The sequence below is a fragment of the Phascolarctos cinereus genome, unplaced genomic scaffold (assembly GCF_003287225.1).
Source record: "Phascolarctos cinereus isolate Bilbo 61053 unplaced genomic scaffold, phaCin_HiC Scaffold_726;HRSCAF=1367, whole genome shotgun sequence".
Taxonomy (NCBI): domain Eukaryota; kingdom Metazoa; phylum Chordata; class Mammalia; order Diprotodontia; family Phascolarctidae; genus Phascolarctos; species Phascolarctos cinereus.
The window spans coordinates 57,279,057-57,300,230 of NW_027556098.1; the positions used below are offsets into that span (position 1 = coordinate 57,279,057).

Below are 21,174 nucleotides of genomic sequence, written 5' to 3' on the forward strand. Positions count from 1 at the left end.
CATGAGTCATGTCTGTGCAAGTGGAAGTTAGGGATCTTCCTGTGCATATGGAGGTTGTGCATATATGAGTTGAGTCAGTCAATAAACAAATAAAAACCCTACTATGTAGCAAGTACTGTGCTCAGTGCCCTAGGTACAAAGTAAGACAAAAGACAGCTCATGCTCTTAAACTCACAGTCTAATGGAGGAACAACATGCAAACAACTATGTACAATCAAGCTATCTACAAGATAAATTGGAGATAATTAATACAAAGTCGTCAGCAAGCATTTATTAAGAGCTAAGAGCTTATACTATGGTGCATATGCACGTAGATAGAAGGCCTGGATGTGTTTGCATGTTTAGGAAGAGGAATAGAGCGTTAGTGGAATGAGTAAGATGATAAAATAATAATGGCAATAAATGAGATCTATAATTACAACACAATAATCATGTGATATATATTAACATTTACACTTTATAATGACATTTACACATTTTAAGGCTTACAAAGAGCACACGGGGAAGGTGCATTTGTACTGGTTCATTTGCAAAGATGAATAAGAGATCCCGCCGTGAAAGTGAACGCGGAGTGAATTTTCGAGAGATGGTCCAAGTGCTGATTTCATGAATCCATCCGCGCCTGCCAATCTCCCGGATTCAGGGACCAAGCTCCCAGAAGAGGCAACGCCCCTTCCAGCCCGGTGACGCCAGACGCGGTCTCTAGGCAACGGGACGCCAACCACCCACCACCCCTGGGGGAGCCCCTTTGCAGCCTCCTGTCGACCCTGCCCGGACCCGGCGCTATGTCCCTTCCGCTGCTGCCGGGATACAGCTTCAACAAGAACGTGAGTAAAGCTGGCGGGGGAAGAAGGGGCCCGCAGGCCGGGCCGGGCCGGGCCGGGCAGGCCGCGGAGAGGAGCCGGGAGGAGCGAGGGCGGAGCTGGAAGGCGGTGAGGAGTCGCCCCGCGCACCCACGCCGGCGAGGACCGCGGGCTTCTTGCAGCTGCTGCGTAACGCCCGCCCGGGAACAGTTTGGTGCTTGGGGTGACCGGACCGGGCGCACTTACTGCCCAGTGCGTTTGAAAAGGGGCGTGTTGGATGGTTTTTTTTTTTAAAGTGTCTCTCAGTTTCTCTCCTTGCCTCTCTCAACGCCGCAGCGCCTCCCCAGGCAGAGAAAACAAACATGATTTATGTGTGCAAGCGAAGGGGTATGAGAAAATCAGGAAGCGGGCACACAGTGACCCTGGGCACCAAAACCTACAGCCACGTTTGTGTTGGTGTGGCCGCCTAATCCCCCAAGCAGCACCGCCTCCCCCACCTCTGTGGGCAATCTGTGCAAGCTATGGTTGTATACATTAAAAAAGAGGAATAAAAAAGTCCGTCCGTCCTTCCTTCCTTCCTTCCTTCCTTCCTTCCTTCCTTCCTTCCTTCCTTCCTTCCTTCCTTCCTTCCTTCCTTCCTTCCTTCCTTCCTTCCTTCCTTTCTCTTGCCCTTTCTTCTTCTCTTCCTCTCTTTCCTTCCCGTTTCTCCCTTCCTCCCACCCTTTCTCCCATCCTTCCTCTCTTCCATCCTTCCTGTCTTTCATCTTTTCTTCCTTTCTTCCTTTTTCCCTTTACTTTCTTTCCCTTCCTCCTCGTTCTCCCTCTCTTCTTCTCCTTCCTTCCTCTTTTCCTTTCTCCCTCTCTTCCTCTCTTTCCTTCCCCTTTCTCCCATCCTTTCTCTTTTCCATCCTCCCTGTCTTCCATCTTTCCTTCCTTCCCTCCTCTTTCCCTTTCTCCCTCTCTTCCTCTTTTTCCTTCCCTTCCACCCTCTCTTTCTCCCATCCTTCCTCTCTTCCAACCTCACTGTCTTCTATCTTTCCTTCCTTTCTTCCTTTTTCCCTTACTTTCCCTTCCTCCCCATTCTCCCTCTCTTCTTCTCCTTCCTTTCTTCCTTCCTTCCTTCCTTCCTTCCTTCCTTCCTTCCTTCCTTCCTTCCTTCCTTCCTTCCTTCCTTCCTTTCTTCCTTCCTTCCTTCCTTCCTTGCTTCCCTGCCTCCTTCTTCTTTTCCTTGGTCTCCCTCTCCCCATCTCATTTCTCCTCTCTTTTTCTTTTCCTCTCTCCATCCCCTCTCCTTTTCCTCTCTCACCTCTCCCACTCTTCCATACCCTCTCACTTCCTATCTTCTCTCCTCTCTTTTTCATTCTCTTCCTCCTCCCTTTCCTTACCTCTCCTTTTTCCTTTCTTACCTGCTTTCCTTTTTCTTTTTCCTTCCACAGAAGAGTTTGGTCTTGAACTTTATCCTCTGGATGTGGTCAATCATCTAGTAACAGCTGAATAGCTAGGGGGAAAAAAAGGCATATGAAAGTACTAATCTTTATAAAAAATCATGTTAGAAAGGTTTCAACTTGAAACATTCAGATTTATGCTTTGTGGACAGTGTATTGTACCCCCTGGGTAGACCAATATTGTTAAATATTTGCCTTGATACACTTATCTGCTCCTGTCCTCCGCAATCCATTGTCTTCTTAGATCCTCTGTGTATATAAAATGACATCCTGAAAACTTCATGAGCCTTCACTTAAGCCTAATTAAAACATCCATTTCAATAATAAGAGCCCAGAGCATGAAAAAAGATCCTGGGTCTAAAATGTCATTTTAATAAAAATGGAAAACACTATCCTCCAATGATAATAACACGAAGTTATTATAGATGTCCTCTAGGTCTACCCTAGCCTTTAGAGATGTTATAATATATGGAAAGGGAAAGTGTTGCAGGCCAAGATTAAAATTTTTAAAAAATCTGCAAGCCTGTAGTAAATTTGATTTTTTTAAAAGGCATTTCAGTTATTAAGTTTTTGCTTGAAGCCAGCAAGATTTTATTGTGGGACTTGGAAATGGAAGGTTACTAGTCAGATGGCTTGGGAAATTAATCATTCAGTATAGTCAGGCAGTCAGTGAACATTTAAGTACATAAGGCCTATGTCCCAGGCACTGTGCTAAGGGCTGGGGGTACAAAAAGAGGCAAAGGGCACTCCCTGCCCTTAAGGAACTCACAATCTAACATTTGTTGAGTATCCATTATTTGAATGTACTTGAATTTTCGTCTTTGTCCTGTTATTAAATGTACTGCTGTGTACCTTTTTATATTTTTAGTAATATTTATAAAATTCATATTTTAGTTAAAGGGACTATGTGACTTAGTAGAGAGAATATTGAAAACCAGGATACCTGGTTCCTGCCTCAGAAGCTTATTAGCTAGTGTGACCAGCCTGGTTTTTCTCATCTGTAAAACAGGGGAAAATAACGCTTACGCTAAATATGAATTATTAAGGTGTGGAAGTAAGCCTTTAGCATATAATGGCCAGGGGATTAAGCCTTTTTATTATCAGTAAATGAAAAACCCCTGGCCTCCTTCATGCAGCATCATTTACCTTACTCTGTGGATTTCAAGTTGGGACTAATGCCAACATGTAAAATTTATAATTTTTAGGGAGAGAAGAGAGGTAAAAACCCTGTGATTTCATCAGTGTGGGGAATGCCTTTCAGCAGTTCCACAGCTGATCTAGCATGGTGCTGTGGGAAGGAGGCTGAGCCTGGAACTGTAGGACTGAGTGTGGACCTCCTCCTCTTCCCCTCATATTTTTCCTGAGTTTTCTGCAGCAATGAGAAGTGACCTGTCTAAAGTCACATAGGCAGTGTGTGTCACACACAGGACTTGAACCCAGGTCTTCTTGACCTCAAGGTCTGTTCTCTATCCATTATTTCATACTGCCTTTCAAAAATAATAGTATAGCTAGAATGTACAAAAACACTTGAATGTCTGCAGAGTGCTTTATATGTGTTATGTTATTTGATCCTCACAACAACCCATTGTGGTAGGGGCTATTAATTATCCTTATTTTACAGATGAAAGAAACTGAGGCAGAGACAGATTAAGTGACTTGCTGAAGGTTGCACTGCTAGTAAGTGTCTGAGCTGGCAGAACTGGAGCTCAGTTCTTTCTCACTCCCAAGTCCAGCCCTGTATCCATAATGCTGCCTATCATATAGATATGATGAGTAGAGCACAAGTTCTGATAGATTCTACTAAACTGGAAAATTTTTTCTTATTTTATTTTTTAAAAGTAATATTTTGTTTTCACCCAATTACATGTTAAAACAATTTTTAACATTAAAAAAAGTTTTGGGTTCTAAATTTTATCCCTTCCTCCCTCCCTTATCAGATGGTAAGCAATCTGATATGTGTTATACATGTGCAGTCATGCATAACATTTCCATATTAGTCATTCTGTACAAGAAGACTAAAAGTAAGAAAGAAAGGAAGGAAGGAAGGAAGAAAGGAAGAGAAAAATAGTATGCTTCAGTCTGTATTCAGACAATATTAGTTCTTTATCTGGAGGCAGATAGTATTTTTCATTGAGTCCTTTCAGATTGACTTGGTTCAATGTACTGCTAAGAACAGCTAAGTGATTCACAATTGGTCATCACCCACTGTTGCTGTTACTGTGAACAACATTTTCCTGGTTCTGCTCACTTCACTTTATATCAGTTCATGTAAATCTTTCCAGGTTTTTCTGAAATCATCCTGCTTGTCATTTCTTATAGCACAGCAATATTCCATCACAGTCATATACCACAATTTGTTCAGCCATTCCCCAACTGATAGGCATCCCTTCAATTTCCAATTCTTAGCCACCACACAAAGAGCTCAAGCTGGAAAAGTTTTAAGCAATCACCTGGGTACTTAGGATGAGCCAAGCTAAGTTTGGAGCGTCTTATCACAGAACACTTATAGGAGAGATGCTGTACCTAGGGAGAGCTACTGGGAGTGTGACATCTACTTACTAATGTATAGAGGAGTTTCAGTCAATATGGGGGAAAAGCATATCTTTAGTATTTTTTTCCACTCCAAATAATGCCTTATTGACTGGAACAGGATCATCAGTGGTTTACACACACCCACAACCTTCCTTCTTCCCCGCCAAAACAACCACAACTACCCACTAAGTTCCATGAATATGGAAGAGGAAGGGCTTGTCACTCCCTCTTACCACATGCCCTTTTGGCCAGAGGAAGGAAAAGGGGTTCCCAGCACCAGTCCTATCAGCTATAAATCAATAGGGATTCTTTAAAAAGGAAAAAAAGAGAATTGAATATGAAAAATAAACATATATGAGGAAGGCACCATATCCAGAAAGGAAAAAGGAGTAAGTTTTGCAGGTTAGAGATGGAAAGGATATTCTGCAAGAAGATGTTATCCCTGAAGTATTGAAATTAGTACAATACAGAGAATTATGTGTTTCAGAAATACTTATTGTGCATGTCAAATTTTCCATAGGAACATAGGCTTAATTTTTTCCATTTGGCTATTAATAACTCTCATTTATATCTTGATATTTCATATCCCTAGACTCTTTGAACCAGCATTGATGGATTCTGTTTACTGTTTATTATTGCAAGTCCCAACAGTGTTCTTTTTTTTTTTTTTTTTGTCGAGGCAGTCGGGGTTAAGTGACTTGCCCAGCGTCACAGAGCTAGTGACTATCACGTGTCTGAGGCCGGATTTGAACTCAGGTCCTCCTGACTTCAAAGCTGGTGCTCTATCCACTGTGCTACCTAGCTGCCCCCCACAGCGTTCTTTGGCAGTAGTTTGGGAGACCAAACTAGATGATTCTCACCCCTGACACACACTCATGTATCCAAATATGAATTATCATTGATGCTATTTTGATCATACTGCTAAGGACATTTTATAAATATACTTTGGTGTGTATTAATGAAGATATCCCAATCATTTTCTTAATGAGTAAGTCTGATTACTCTCTTAGGGACCTCATCAGTTTCTGTGGGTTCTGTTATCATGTTTATGCACATACCTTCCAGATCTGTTTGTCCAGCCTTTGTTTTGTTTTCTTTTCTTTTCTGAGCTCTAGAAATCCAACATCAGCCACTGCTTTTTGAACATTTCAAACTGGATGTCCCATGAGCATCTCAGATTCAACATGTCTAAAATATAATTGATTATCTTTTCCCCCAATACACTCTTCCTTCAAGCTTCCCTCTTTCTGTTGGGGATACCACTTTCAGTCATCCAGAGGCACAACTTCAGAGACATCCTTCGCATCCCTGTCACTTATCCCCCACTGTCCAATTGTTTGCCAAATCTACTTGATTCTACTGCCACATCTTTTATTGTAGTCATCTTCTTGCTTCTACCTATATGGTCACTACCCTAATTTAGGTCCTTACCATGTCTTGCTTGCCTAGATTGTTGCAATAGCTTACTACTCTCCCTACCTCAAGTCTTTCTTCTATCCTCAACTGCTATTTTTTTTAAATTGTATTGTATTTTTTCCAATTATATGTTAAGATAATTTTTAACATTTATTTTTACAAAATTTTGAGTTCCAAATTTTTCTACCTCCCTTCCCTTCTTCCTAAAACAGTAAGTAATTTGATGTAGGTTATATATGTACCACCATGTAAAACCATGTATTTCCATATTAGTCATGTTGTAAAAGAAGAAACAGACCAAAAGGAAAAAAAAAACACAGAAAAAAAATAAAGTGAAAATAGTATGCTTCAATCTGCATTCAGACTCCATTATCAACTGCCATTTCTAAAGCACAGGTCTGACCATATCACTTCTTTGACCAGTGATTCCAATGCCTCTCTATTAATCTTCTATCAAATACGTATTTCTCTGTTTGGTACTTAAACCCCTTCATGACCTGGCTTCAACTTGCCTTTCCAGGCTTATTAAACATTTGTCCCCCACATACACTCCTCCATCCATCCAGACTGGCCCATTTGCTCTTCGTACAAGATACCCCATGTCCTGTCTCTGTGCCTATGCCTGGAATATCTTCACCCATTACCCCTGCCTTTTAGAATCCTTATTTTCTTTCAAAGCTAAGGTGAAACAGCAGCTCTTGCATGAGGTCTCTCCCCCAGCTTACAGAGGCACACAGGTAAGCAAACACGTGAAGCCACCCCCATCTCTGGCACGTCAGAGTCCTGTCTAACAGTGTCTTCAAGCTTCTTTCTCTGGCTGCCATGTTGCTGTTGGGAAGGTCACTGTGCTGGGGCTCCCTGGCCCTGGCTTCTGCTGGACATGCTATCTCCTACTGGGTGATTTGCCGAGTTGCTTTGCTATAAAAGCCCCGTTGCCAAGGTAGAAGCTTCAGAGTCCACAAGATTCGTGTTGTTGTCCATAGCTGCCTCTCTTCATTGCTAGAGATGATTGCTCAATTGACTGAGCTCCTCTTGCTTGACTGACTCCAAAGTTTGTTCTAAAAAGCCACCGGGTAGATGTTGGCTAATCCTTCAGCAGTCTTGCCCTATAATCCCATTATTATGGAATTTGATTGAGGAACTTCCTTGTCCCTCCTAGAGGAGCTAAGAAATTTAAACTTCTTTACATTTCCTTAGTATTACCTTTATAGTATACAGTTCTTGAGCATCTGGACTGTTTTTATCTTTGTCTTCCCAGAGCCCAGCCAGGTGCCTGTAGAGAGACATCTAATCAGTGCATGTTGATGCATCCTTCAATTTGAATTTTGCGCATAGAAACAAAAATCTTTACTCCTACAAACTTAATAAGTATTAGCTATGTCACGAGGCTGCTTTATTTACTGAATTGAAAGGACAGGCACATATTTTATTGTTGTTGTCCAGTCATTTCATGTCTGACTCTTCATGAACCCATTTTGAGGTTTTCTTGGCAAAGATACTGGAGTCGTTTGCCATTTCCTTCTTCAGCTCATTTTTATAACTGAGGAAACTGGGCAAACAGGGTTAAGTAACTTGCCCAGAGTCACACAACTAGTAATAAGTCTCTGAGGCTAGATTTGAATTCAGGAAGATGAATTTTCCTGACATCAGGCCTAGCACTCTATCTACTGTACCACCTAGCTGCCCCCATGTTTTTATAGGACCAATCTTTTTAATGAGATGTATTATAAATGGGACACCTAGCTACATAGTAAAACATGGTAAAACAAACATATCCTGTTCAACAGGGAGAAGGGAATTCTTTTTCTTCACAGTTGCAAAGTAAAATTGAAGTACCCATTCTTATTCTCTTCCCATTTCCCCCCAACCACTCCTTAAAATTAAATTTAAGTACCATGTTATTGACCACAGGATAGCTGTAGGTTTGATGAGTGTGCCATCTATGCCTTCATCTTAAATCATTGATAAAGGTGATATGGTGATACACAGCACAGGACCAAGCACAGATTATGGGGGGGCTCTAGTGAAGACCCACTGCCATTAGGACACGGAACCATTAAGATCCGTTCTTTGAGTCTAGCTGTGCATTCAGTTCTGAATTCATCTAATTGTGTTATCATCTCATCCACAGCTCTCTTTTCCACAAGAATACTACATGGTATTTTATAAAAAGCCTTGCTAAATAAGTGGCTTGAAATGTTCTTGTTGAAGCCATGGTGGCTCATGGTAATCACCCCTTCCTAATCTAGCCAGTCATCTTTTTAGTGATCTATTCCAGAAATTGGCAAAGAATCCCGTTCAAACTCACTGGCTTATGGTTGGCACATTCTATCCTATTTTTTTTTTAAATTGGGATCTCAATCTTATAGTACCTCTTCCATTTTCTGCAGTCTTTAAATATTACTCTAAATGGCTCAGCAAACATTTTCCACTTTTTTTTGGAGCCTGGGCATGTAATTGACCTGGATTAGGTACTTGGATTCATCAAGGTCACCGTGGGGCTCTCTTAGCATCCTCTCCTTACTTAGCTTGGGTACCAATTCCCCCTTGACCAGTAGTGTCCTTTCTTTTCCAGGGCTCTTTAGCATAGAAAGCAGAAGTAAAATAAGACTTGAGAGCTCTTCCTTCCCTCTGTTGTTAGTTATCCCATCCAGCCCAAGCAAAACTCCCATCCTTCCATCAGTTCCTCTTTTTTTCTCCCAGGATAGCTTTAAAAAACAACTTTTTTGGGCGCAGGTAGGTGGTACACTGGAGTCAGGAGGACCTGAGTTCAAATGTGGCCTCAGGCCGAACACTTGACACTTACTAGCTGTGTGACCCTGGGCAAGTCACTTAACCCCAATTGCCTAAAACAAAACAAAACAAAACAGAAAACCAACTCTTTTTGTTTTCCTTTATTTCTCTGGTCAACTGCGGCTTATTTCTCAACTTTAGCACTTCTGATGCTGTTTTTATAGGACTAGGCCACACTTTTACATCCATCATCTCTTACCTGATCTTACTTCCACCTTCTGTATGTTAAAAAACAAAAAAACCCAAAAAAACTAAAGCCCCCAAACTCAAGTTGGCTCTAAGCTGAGTGTGACAGCTAATGATTAGAAATTCAGAAGGGATAGATGTAAATTCCACATTTGGGTTCCAAAAGGCAACTTCACAAGATGAGGGAGGCATGATTAGATTGTAGCTTTTCTGTAAAAAGCTCTAAGGTTTTAGTGGACTTTGAATCCAAATAGAATCAGCAGTGGGATGCTGCAGCCAACAGAAGCTGGGGACATGTTTCCATTGAGAGAGCCATGGCTTTCAGAACTAAGTAGGCAAGAGTTCCTCTGAGCTCTGGCCTTGTCAGACCTAATCTGGACTATTGTATACAGTTCTGGAACATAATTTAAGAAGGACATTGATAAGATGAGAAGAGTCTAGAGTGGGGCAACAAGGTCTGGAGTCCTTGTCCTAGGAACACCAGCTGAAAGAACTAGGGATGTTTATTCCCTGAAAGGGATAACTCAAGGTGGAGGAGGGCATGATTGTTGTTACTGTTGCTGAGTTGTGTCCAACTCTCCGTGACTCTATTTGGGATTTTCTTGGCAAAGATACTGGAGTGGTTTGCCGTTTCTTTTTCCAGCTCATTTTAGAGATGAGGAAACTGAGGCAAACAGGGTTAAGTGACTTGCTCAGGGCCACACCACTTGTAAGTGTCTGAAGCCAGATTTGAACTCAGGTAGAGGAATCTTCCTAACTCTAGGCTTGCTGCTCTATCCACTGCACCACCTAGCCACCACAAAAGGCATGGTAATTACGTTGAAGTATTTGAAGATCTGCGGCGTGTAAGAGGGACTAATTAGCTTTCTTCTGTTTGACCTCAGAGGATAAAACCAGGAACAATGGGTGGAAGTGTCTAAGAAGCAAATTTAAGCTTGATGTCAGGGAAGACTTCATTCTTAGAGTCCTGTAGAAGTGGAGTGTGCTGCTTCAAGAGGACCAGATAAGATAATATTTATAAACGTACTTAGCACAGTGCCTGGTACATGGTAGGTGCTCTATAAAATACTCATCCCTTCCCTTCTCAAAGTGTCAGTGGGCTCCCCTTCCTTGGATGTCTTCAGACTGAGGGTGGTTGACTCCTTGTCAGGTAAGCTGTACTAGGCTTTCCTTTCACATTTGGGTTGGATTAGGTCCTGACTGAGGTCCCTGCCAATTCTCGAAATTCTGTGATGCCGTGAAGATGAATCACTGGATGCATTCCCTACATAGTAATTTTTTTCAAGAGACAAAATATGTAATTAAGAAAAATTAATGTTTAATTAGGCCTTTATATAAGACTGTCCATTATAAATGTTATTTATATATGCAGGCACATCACTGAATGTGAGAAATATATAAAAGTTGGCCTTACCATATGCTTTGTAGAGTATCCCACCTTTGATTTTATTTGACTACAAATTATAGTATGATTATAGAGTTGTCAGTCATCATATAGTGAGAACTTTATACTAGGAGAACTCTCCTTATCTGAAATTCTGCCTTTAAAGTACTGGGTTATATTTTACTGGAAAATGTGTCTACATCACTTGGTTCTACTTTTTAAAAATTAATTTTTACTTTTTATTTAACTTTATCTTCCACAGCCTCCACGCCATTCTTTTTACTATACAATCGATCTCCTGGCTCTGAGCATTTTCTCTGGCTATTCCTGCCTCCCCCACTACCTCCTGCCCCCCACATGTGTGGAATAGACTCCCTCATCTCTACCTTCCCTGGCTTCCTTCAAGCCCCAGCCAAAATCCTATCCCCTGCAGGAAACATTTCCCATTCATCGTTAATTTTAATGCTTCCCTTCTGAGATTATCTTCACTATATCCTGTATACATTTTGTTTGTGCGTAGTTGTTCAAATGTTGCCTCCCCAGTTAGACTGTGAGCAACTTGAGAACAAGAATTGTTTGGTATTGGTTTGGGTTTGGGCCTTTCTGTGTATTCCCAGCACTCTGCACATTTAGCTTGGCATCTAGAAAGTAAGCGATAAGTGCTTGTATACTGACTGACTTGCTCCTAGAATCCTCTGTTCCTTCTTGATCTCTTTACTAGTTATCCCAGCCTCCTCACTGCCCACCAAAATCTGCAGAGCTCACTTTTGCTCTTTATCTTTGTTCATGGTGTTTCTGGCTATCTTTCTAAAACTGTGACCCTCACACCCCCTCCCCCCACCTCCACCCCCACTCCTAAGCCCTAAGCAGTCTTTCCCTCTCAGAATTCCTAAAGCATTTACAATCTAACATGTCAGCATTTGAAAGACATACAACCTTTAGAATCAGGGGAATTGGGTCCATATTCCACCTTTGGAACTTACTGTATAATCTTGGCAAATCACTTAACCTCTCTGTGCCTCAATTTCCTCATTTGCAAAATGATGGGGTTGGACTAGACTTCTAAGGTCAATTCCAGTTTTAAATCTATGATAAAAATACTTCTATAAATTCATTACATTTTGATAAAAGTCTTTTGGAGACTGGAGGAAGGGAAGTACAAAAGAATTGTATTTCCTTTCAATAGCCTTTCAAGTACTTGAAGATAGCTATCAAAGTAAGCTTGTGGCTCACTAAAATCCTCAGATCTTTTTCAGACATACTTTCTTTTCACAGCCAAACTTCAAGGCAAACAAAACAAAAATATCTACACTCATTGCTTTTCTTTGCCTCATCTACCACTCACTTTTCAATCCCTACCAGTATGCTTTATGGCCCCACCACTGGCCTGAAATTGCCTTCATAATGGAGACCACAAACCTTTTAATTATCAAAGTCAATTGTCTTTTTCAGTCTTTGTTCTTGACATTTCTGCTAAACTGTGGGATGTCTCTTCCTGAATACCCTCCTTCCATGGCATTAATGACATTGATGTCTTCTGGTCCTCCTATCTCCATGGTTTATTTGCATATGTAATACAAAAGGAAAAATGAGACATTTCCTGCTCTGTAAGAGCTCCTATTCTAATTGAAGATGATGTACTGAAGGGCCATTGGTCCTTTTCATCTTGTCTTGTATCTGAAACCTCCTCTCTGTACTGATTCCCTCAATTAGAATGTAAACTCTTTGAGAGTAGAGACCCCCTTTCTTTTTGTATCCCCGGTACTTAGCACAGTGATTCATAATTTTGTTTTTCATTCATTCACTGATGTTTTCCTTTCCTAGATCATCATCCTTAAAGCAACTTCCCCATGAGCCAAGAGTCTAACATTTCCTGCTGTACTGTCTGATCTCTGTCTGGTCTCAGGTGAGAAGAGGAGTGAGACTTTCCTCTGATCATCAGCCCTCCATCTCCTGCTGCATGAGGGAAGACCGGGGAAGTTGGCAAGGGCCCAGGCTGGGCTGCACTGAGTCATCTGTGCCAGTTCAGGGCAGCTTCCCCATCCTGCTGCCAGCCTCATCTCCCAGCCGTGATGTGGAGCCAGTTCAAAGAGGAGCAGCCTTCCCTTTGATTTCAAATCTTCCATCTCCTGCCGTGTCTGCCTCTTGAGGGAAAAGGAAGAGGGAAAGTGAGTAGGGAGAAGAATTTCCTTTTCCAGCTGTGAAGGTTCAGCTTCCATGCCCTGCTACACTTTTCCTGCCTAATCTCCACATTATAGAGGGAAAAGAAGTAGTGACATGAACTCCCTCTTCTTCCTTCTTCTTCATATCACTTATATGCCTTCTGCCACTATCTCCTTCACCCCTGTCTCACATGAAGAGGTGGCCTTACTCCTTATCAAGGATAACCCTTGACATGTTCAAGTGGTTCCATCCTATCTTATCTCTTCCAACAGATTTTCCCCTTGTCATCCTCACTCTATCACTTACCTTCAATCTCTCCCTGTGCGGGCTTCTCCCGCACTTTTCACATACATGCCCATGCCTTCCCTCTTCCTCAAAAAACCCTTACTTGATCTTTCTATCCCTTCTAGGTATCATCTTTGATTTATTCTGTGTTTTGTGGCTAAACTCCTTGAAAAAGCTGACTATAATGGGTGCCTCCACTTTCTCGCCTTGCCCTCTTCTTAACCCCTTACAATTCAACTTCTGACTTCCATCATTCCACCAAAACTCTCTCCAAAATTACCAGTGATCTCTTAATTGCCAAATCTAATGGCCTTTTCTCAATCCTTACTCTTCTCAGCCTCTCCACATACTTTGACCTCACTGATCACCCTTTCTTCTCTGTTTTCTCTAGGTTTTCAAAACATCACTGTCTCCTGGCTCTTCTACCTGTTATACCACTCAATCTCAGTCTCCATTGCTGGATCCTCATCCAGATCACTCCCACCTGGCTCTGTCTTGGGTCCTCTTATCTTCTCCTTCTAAACTACTACTCTTGATGACCTCATTAGCTTCCTATGCTGATAATTCTCAAATCTACTTCTCCTGCCCTAGCTTCTATATTGACCTCTAGTCTTGAATCTCCAACTGCCTTTCAGACTTCTCCGACTGGATGTCCAGTAGACATCTTAAACTCAGCGCATCCAAAACAGAACTTTCTCCTTAAACCTTTCTCCTCCTGTACCTTCTTTGTGACTGTAGAGGGCAACACTATCTTCCCAGTCCTTCAGGTTCATGACCTGGGAGTTATCCTTGACTCTACTATCTTTCATCCCTTGTTTCCAGTCTGTTGCCAAGACCTATCAATGTCACCTTCGCAACATCTCTTGAATTCATCCCTTTCTCTCTTCTGACCCTGCCACCACTCTAATCACCTCACCGCCTGCCTCTACTCTCTCGTCACTCCAATCCATTTTCCACTCAGCCATCTTCTGTTGACAATTATTCCATCCCCTTGAACAATAAGTGGTCTTATTCCTTATTTGAACTTCTTCTTTTCCCCAGTATAACTGAAACTCCCATTTTGTAGTTTTCCTTGTAAACCTCAGTTCATTTGGAGCATTAGCTCTCCTGATCCTATTCTTATTATAGTAGGCCATATTTTTGGATGCATTCTCTGTTACCTGACCTTGCTTTCACCTTCACTACATAACTTTTTGAAATCTAAATTTCTTGTTAAGATCTCCATGTAGCCATGTCAGTCTGTTCCTAACTCATGCCAGCATTTCTTCTCATCACAATTTTTTTTTCAGAATTTCATTTTTGAGAATTTTACCTCTCTTCTGGTCTGACTTCATAGGGTTTTAGTCCACAGAATTCTACCTATTTCATGAGAGGTCTCTTGTAACAAGAGATTAGTCTTATGATCTTATGACTGTTGTAGGACAAGTTTTTCTTATTTTTTTAACTTTTTAAATTTTTTAAAAATTAATTTATTTTGAATTATCAGTAATCACTTCCATAAGCTTTTGAGTTTTAAATTTTCTCCCCCTCCCTCCCCACCTTGCTTCCCTAGATGGTGTGCAATATGATATAGGCTATACATATACATTCCTATTAAACATATTTTCACATTAGTGATGTTGTAAGTAAGAATTCAAACCAATAGGAGGAACCACCAGAAAGAGGAAGCAAAACACAACAGAAGGAAAAAAAAATAGCAAAAAGTATGCTTCAACCTTCAATCAAACTCCATAGTTCGTTCTTCTTTGTGGATAGCATTTTCCATCATGAGGCCTTTGGAGATGTCTTAGATCCTTGCATTGCTGAGAAGGAGTAAGTCTCTCCAAGTTAGCCATTGTACTACGTGGCTGTTATCATGTACAAGTGGTTCTACTCACTTCGCTTAGCATCAGACCAAAATGTTCTTATTTTAACAACAGTGAATTGTGTGCTTCAGGATTTTGAGATGGCAGACATATTTTCGTATTCTCCGCAAACCTGTCAGCTAGGACCACACTCACATAGTCTTTTCCCTCTTTTTTTCTCTTCCTCTTTTCCTCACCTCCTCTCTTGTCTTTCCTTAAGCTCCTTTCTTCTCTCTTTTAACTCACCAGAAGAAGGTATATTTCATGTTACCCAACAAGGTGATTTCCAGATCCTTTAATATTGTGAAGCTTTTTAGTGTTTCCAAGGAAATGGTTCTTCTCTAAGAGGAAAATGGGGGCTTACTTCAGTCATAAAGCATCAGGGTGAGCAAAGCTAACTAATTTTTAGGTGGCTATCTATAGCATTTGCAGGTAGAAGAAGAGTTTTATCAGTTTTATAATACCTGGACACCTGCGTGGCTACATGGCATATTTTGGAGTAACAGTACGGCTCCAAACTGTTGATGCATTTGATGGGGCTAGGGTGCTCTCCCTTTACTTTTTAAAGGGGCCTCTAGTTCGTGACCCATGTGAATAGACTGGATTCAGTGCTGGGGTGGGAGTCTGAGCCCCTAAAGACAGGGGTTCAGGCTCTTTATTGAACTCTTTGCCTCTCTACACCAATACCCCAGAAAGAGTTACTTAAAGCTTAAGTCTGGTTTGTGTTGAGGGTTGCCCCAAACATTCAATGTACAATGTAAACCAATTGTAGAACAGTTATTTATACCCTCTACTCATGAGCATTTTTAAAATGTCACAGAGTCACAAGTATACATTTATAAAAAACTGCAACAGGAATTTATAACTAGGGCGGGTAGGTGGCATTGTGGATAGAGTGCCAGGCCTGAAGTTAGAAAGACTCATCTTCATGAGTTCAAATCCCACCTCAGATACTAGCTTTGTGACCCTGGGCAAGTCACTTAAACCTGTTTGCCTCAGTTTCCCTGTGTGTAAAATGAGCTGGAGAAGGAAATAGCAAACCACTCCAGTATCTGTGCCAAGAAAATCCCGAGTGGAGTCACGAAGAGTCAGGCATGACTGAAACAACTGAACAACAACAGAGTATGGGGACTGGTAGAGGAGGGGATGCAGAGTGAGACCATTAAGGATTAAGGATTATCTTTCTCTACCATTAATTCATCCTTTTGTTGCCTTTTAGGGTTATAGGTGCCTTGGCTTGTGGAGGCAACTTTAATTGTTTAACCTCTTGTACATAATTTTCATATTGGGGAGTTTTGATACTAATAAGTATATGATGTATTTTGCAGAACTACTGAATTGGTATTTCACTTTCACCTCAGCATTGTACTATTCAAGCTGTTCCCTTGAAGGCCGTATCTTCTGGCAAGCCAGGCCAGGGATTTGGACTTAGTAATATTCTAGTAGTTGTTAAGGGCTCCTTCCAGAGTTCATCTGATACCATTTGAGGATCCAGGAGCACCCAGTCTGGAATTGTACATCTCAGGATTGCTGCTCAGCCACCCATACCTATGAAGTAAACAGAATAGCAGAAGCAGCCCTAAGACCTGGACTCAAGATTGTGTAGGCAGGGCATGTGCTTTCTGCTCTCTGCTCACATCTTTCATATAGCTAAGGTGGGGGAACATGGATTTTCTCTCATGGGAAATCCCAGAGAGGTAGGCTTGAATGCTGTTTGCTCTGGAGAAAGGAAGGAAGAGAAAGAGAGAGACTGTAGCTCTTCCTGCATCAGGGACCAATCTACTTGGTGCGGACATGCCTTGCCTCCATTATAAGATCAAGGGACCTATAAAAGAATGGGTTCGTTATCCCAAAGTGTCCAAATCCTAAAGTGCTTCACTACATACAGCCACCTAGAAGCAGCCAGAGCAGCAAAGGGCGTGTTCCATGAAGGGATTCCCCTTCAGTCCATTGCCCACACATGCACCATAGGATGTATTCCAATCCAACCCCCATTACATTGAGTTGGCAACTCTGCTGTGTAAAAAGCTTGGCTGGTGGAATGCTGAGATCTTCATTTTCCTTCCTAGCAATGGTTATGGAATTCCCCCTGGGGGAGTTGTTAATACAACCAAGTTTTTTTATTTTTGTTTCTGAATCTATGTTGCCTTCAATTTAATCTGTATTGTCTCATTCAGACAAGTCTGCTATCTTAAAAAATGTTCACCTCAGATTGAATTGGAGTCATTTATTTTAATGGCTATATGGAATCACTCCCATCTCATTTAACATAGTTTTTTCTTTTTTTTCTCATTCATATTTCATGTGTTAGGAAGGTAATAATAATGTATAAAACGCATCCAAAGTCATCATAGATTTTTGTTTGTTTCATAGACTTTTAGAGGTAGAGGTCACCTCAAAGAACATCTAGTTTAAGAGTCTTATCCTCTCAATTTTGCTTCTGTGGAAATTGAGTTGAAATGACTTTGCCCAATGATTCATGGCTGATTACTAATAGAAAGAAGAATATTAATAATGATAGCTTAATAGCTCACATTTATATAGCACTTTGCAGTTTACACAGCAGTCACTTTTATACACAAAAATTCCTTTGTTTTATAATATGTATTTTCTAATAGGGACTTTGCTGGAACAGCATCCATATCTTTCCCTCTAACTGCAAGTGAACTTCAGGCCTCTGTTCTGGGTTCTCTTCTTCCTCTTTTGGTGATCTCTTCAGCTCATGTGGCCTTAATTATCTTTTTGATGATGACTTTCAGATATATGTGTCCACAGCTGGTCTCTCCCCTGCACTCTAGTCCTATATCACCAATTGTATTGGACATTTCAAATCAGATGTCTCATATACTCAACATGTCCAAAACAGAACTAATTCCTCCCCCTCCCCCCAATCTCCTCCACTTCCGAACTTCTCTGTATCAGTTCCCATTTCCACCATTTTTCTGGTCGTCAGTTTTGCAAACTTGATATTTGTAGTATCTCCTTCAAGACCACTCCCCAGATGGAGCCCTCCTAATCATAGTGTGGGGAGGTTGCTAGTGGGCAGCTGAATATCATCTCCCCTTAGGCTGCTAGGGATGACACTAAGAGGGCAGCTTTCTAATACTGTTATTTTCAAGCCCCTTTTAGAGAAGTCTTTTTGTTTATTTATTCATTAGTAAATTTTGTATTCATTTTAAACTTAAATACAAAAAGAGAAAAGGAAAAAAGAACATTTCCATGTACAGCAAAACTTAAGAGAAGATTTAATATAAAACAATAAATTTCCATTTCAAGAAAACCTACATAATAAATACTGCACATTGTCTTCAGAGCAGTCTAGCTTTTCTTCCTTCTAGGTTTTCTTTCATTCTCTACTATGTACTTTTTACTTTATTTTTTTTCCCTCCCTTCCTTATGCTTTCCCCCTTTTCCCCTCTCTAAAGAAGGCTACAATTGAACTTGGATACATATATATGTATTTATAAGTATAATATATAATATAATTTGTGTATGTATATACACATATATGCAGATATCTATAAACATGCACATATATACACATTTATACTCATACACATATATGTAATACTATGCAAATTTCCACTTGTCATCTCTTTCTCTGGCAGTGGATAGCATCTTTCTTCATAAGTCCAAGTCTTTCCATGGTTGTTTCAACCAGTTCATCATTTCCTACATCACAGCGGTATTTCAACACGATCACATCCTATCTGAGAGATCTATCTATGAAAGTTTTTTCCTCCATTCCTTCATTCTTGGCTACACTGGTTTTATTTATAGAAAAAAATTTTAATTTAAAATAATGGAAATAATCTGTTTTACACTTTAATAATGGTCTCACCTTATAATATAATTTAAGGTCTGATACTGCTGAATCTTCTTCCTTTATATCTTTTCTCCCTGGTTTCTTTGAAGTTCCTGACCTTTTCTTCCAAATGAACGTTATTTTTTTTCTAACTCAGTAAAATAATTTCTTAGTGATTTAATTGGGATGATATTGAATAAATAGATTAGTTAGATAAAATTGTCATTTTTTTTATCACATTGGCTTTACCTACCCACTAACTATATTACTCCAGTTATTTAAATCTGACTTAATTTATATAAAAACTGTTTATGTTTGTGTTCATGTAGTCCCTATGTCTGTTTTGGCAGATCTACTCTCAGGTATTTTATAGGTGTCTAATTATTTTAAATGCTCTAAAATAATATTGAATAATATTGCTGGCACATAGTGTAATTTCCCTATTTTCCTCTTTTAACTAAATCTATTTTAGCTTTAACTTTGAGATCATAATTACTATGCTTGCTTTTTTTTACATAAATAAATTCTACTCTAGACCTTTATTGTATCTTCGTATCTCTCATTTTTACTGTGTTTCCTGAAAACAGCATATTGCTAAATTCACATTTTTAATCTGGTATCCATTTCTCTTTTATTGGTAAATTCATTGCATTCACATTCTAAGCCATAATTACTTGTGTATTTCACTCCTTCCTGTTTTTCATCACTATCCTTTCACCCTATTTAACCTATCCTTCCTCACTCCATTAATTTACTTCTACCTACTACCTTATCCACCTATTCCTTAACCACTCTTCTCAGAGCCTCTCCCTTATCCTCTCCCTCCACCCTATCCCCTTACCCTATTATTTCTTTCTAAATTTAGAAGACTTTCATAATCTTCTAGATATATATGTTGTTCCCTCTTTAACCCATTCCTGTTGAGAGTAAGGTTCTAGCATTATCTGTCCTCCCCCCCCTTGCTTCTTCTGTATCAATTCTTCCTTTCATGCATTTGTATGAAGTAATTAGTCCTTTTTATTTTTCTCTAAATAGTTTTATTTTTTTAGAATCACCTCATCATACACCACTTAGCCCAAGCCTTTCTTTCAAACTACCCAAATAATGATGACAGTCATAAGAGTACTGATAACTCATGTGTAGATATGTGTGTGTGTGTGTGTGTATGTATGTATGATATAAGAATTTGATCTTATTGAGTCCCTTTTAAGTGGTCTTTAATATTTACCTTATATTTCACTTCGATCTTATATGTCAAATTTTCCATTAGCTTCTGCTGTTTTTGTCACAAATACCTAAAAGTCTTTTAGTTTGTTAAATTTATTTTTTTTTAAATTCTCATTCAGGATTATACTTAACTTTACTGAGTAAGTTACCCTTGGTCATAACCCCAGCTCTTTTGCTCTATGAAATATAGTATTCCAAGACCTACATTCCTTCAATGTAGTAGCTGCTAGGTCTTGTGTAATCCTTATTGTTGCTCCATGATGTTATTTTTTTTTCTTGTTGCTTGAAGTATTTTCTCCTTAACCTGGGAACTTTGAAACTTGGCTATGATGTTCCTGTAAGAACTCCTCCTGGAATCTCTTTCAGGTGGTGATCAGTGGATTTTTTTCTATTTCTACTTTGCCTTCTTGTTCTAGAACTTCAGGGCAATTTTCCTTGATAATTTCTTATGATATTGTATCAAGATTATGTTGTATCAAGGTTTTTTTTTTTAATTGCATCTTTCAGGTATTCCAACCATTATACTATATTTCCTTGATATGTTCTTCAGAGCAGTTATTTTTTCTGATGAGATGTTTCACATTCTCTTTTATTTTTTCCATTCTTTTGATTTTGTTTTATTGTTTCTTGGTGTCTTATAATGTTATTAGCTTTCCCTTGCACATTTCTAGTTTTTTTTTTTTTTTTTTTTTTTCTGTTTAGGCAATAGAGGTTAAGTGACTTGCCCAGGGTCACACAGCTAGTAAGTGTCAAGTGTTTGGTCTGAGGCCGGATTTGAACTCAGGTCCTCCTGACTTCAGGGCCGGTGCTCTATCCACTGCGCCACCTAGCTGCCCCCCCATTTCTAGTTTTCAAGGAATTATTTTCTTCTTTAAATTTTTGATTCTCTATTTCTAGTCAGTTGACTTTCTTTTCATAATTTTCTTGATTTTCTTAGATTGCTTTTTTAAAAAAATATTTTTTTCTTCATCTCTCTTATTTGCTTTTAAAAGTCCTTTTTAAGTACTTCCAAGAACTATTTTTGGGCTTGTGACCATTTGATATTTCTCAATGAAAAAGGAGTGGCTTCTTTTAGCTCCATTGTCTTCCTGTGACTATGAACCCAGATATTCTGTATACCCATAGTAGCTATGTATGGTTGGGTTCTTTCTCCTTTGCTTACTCATTCTTTTTAATTTTGTTTTTAGTAGCTGTTATTATAATCAAGTTCTAGTCTTGAGGTGTATGGAATGGTGTCCCAAGCCACAGGTCCTTCTTACTCTTATTTTCTGAGCTCTGGTCCTGGGGCCCA

General features: G+C 39.9%; 1 protein-coding gene across 1 annotated transcript in view; it reads left to right on the top strand.

Moving 5' to 3' along the window:
• The first annotated feature begins 627 nt into the window (after positions 1-627).
• Positions 628-21,174, top strand: part of EFHC2 (EF-hand domain containing 2) — a 250,745-nt gene continuing 230,198 nt past the window's right edge. Inside the window, exon 1 of the mRNA XM_020996051.2 lies at positions 628-827. Within this exon, the coding sequence (XP_020851710.1) occupies positions 786-827 (42 nt within the window). The 5' untranslated portion in view covers positions 628-785. The remainder of the gene's footprint in view (positions 828-21,174) is intronic.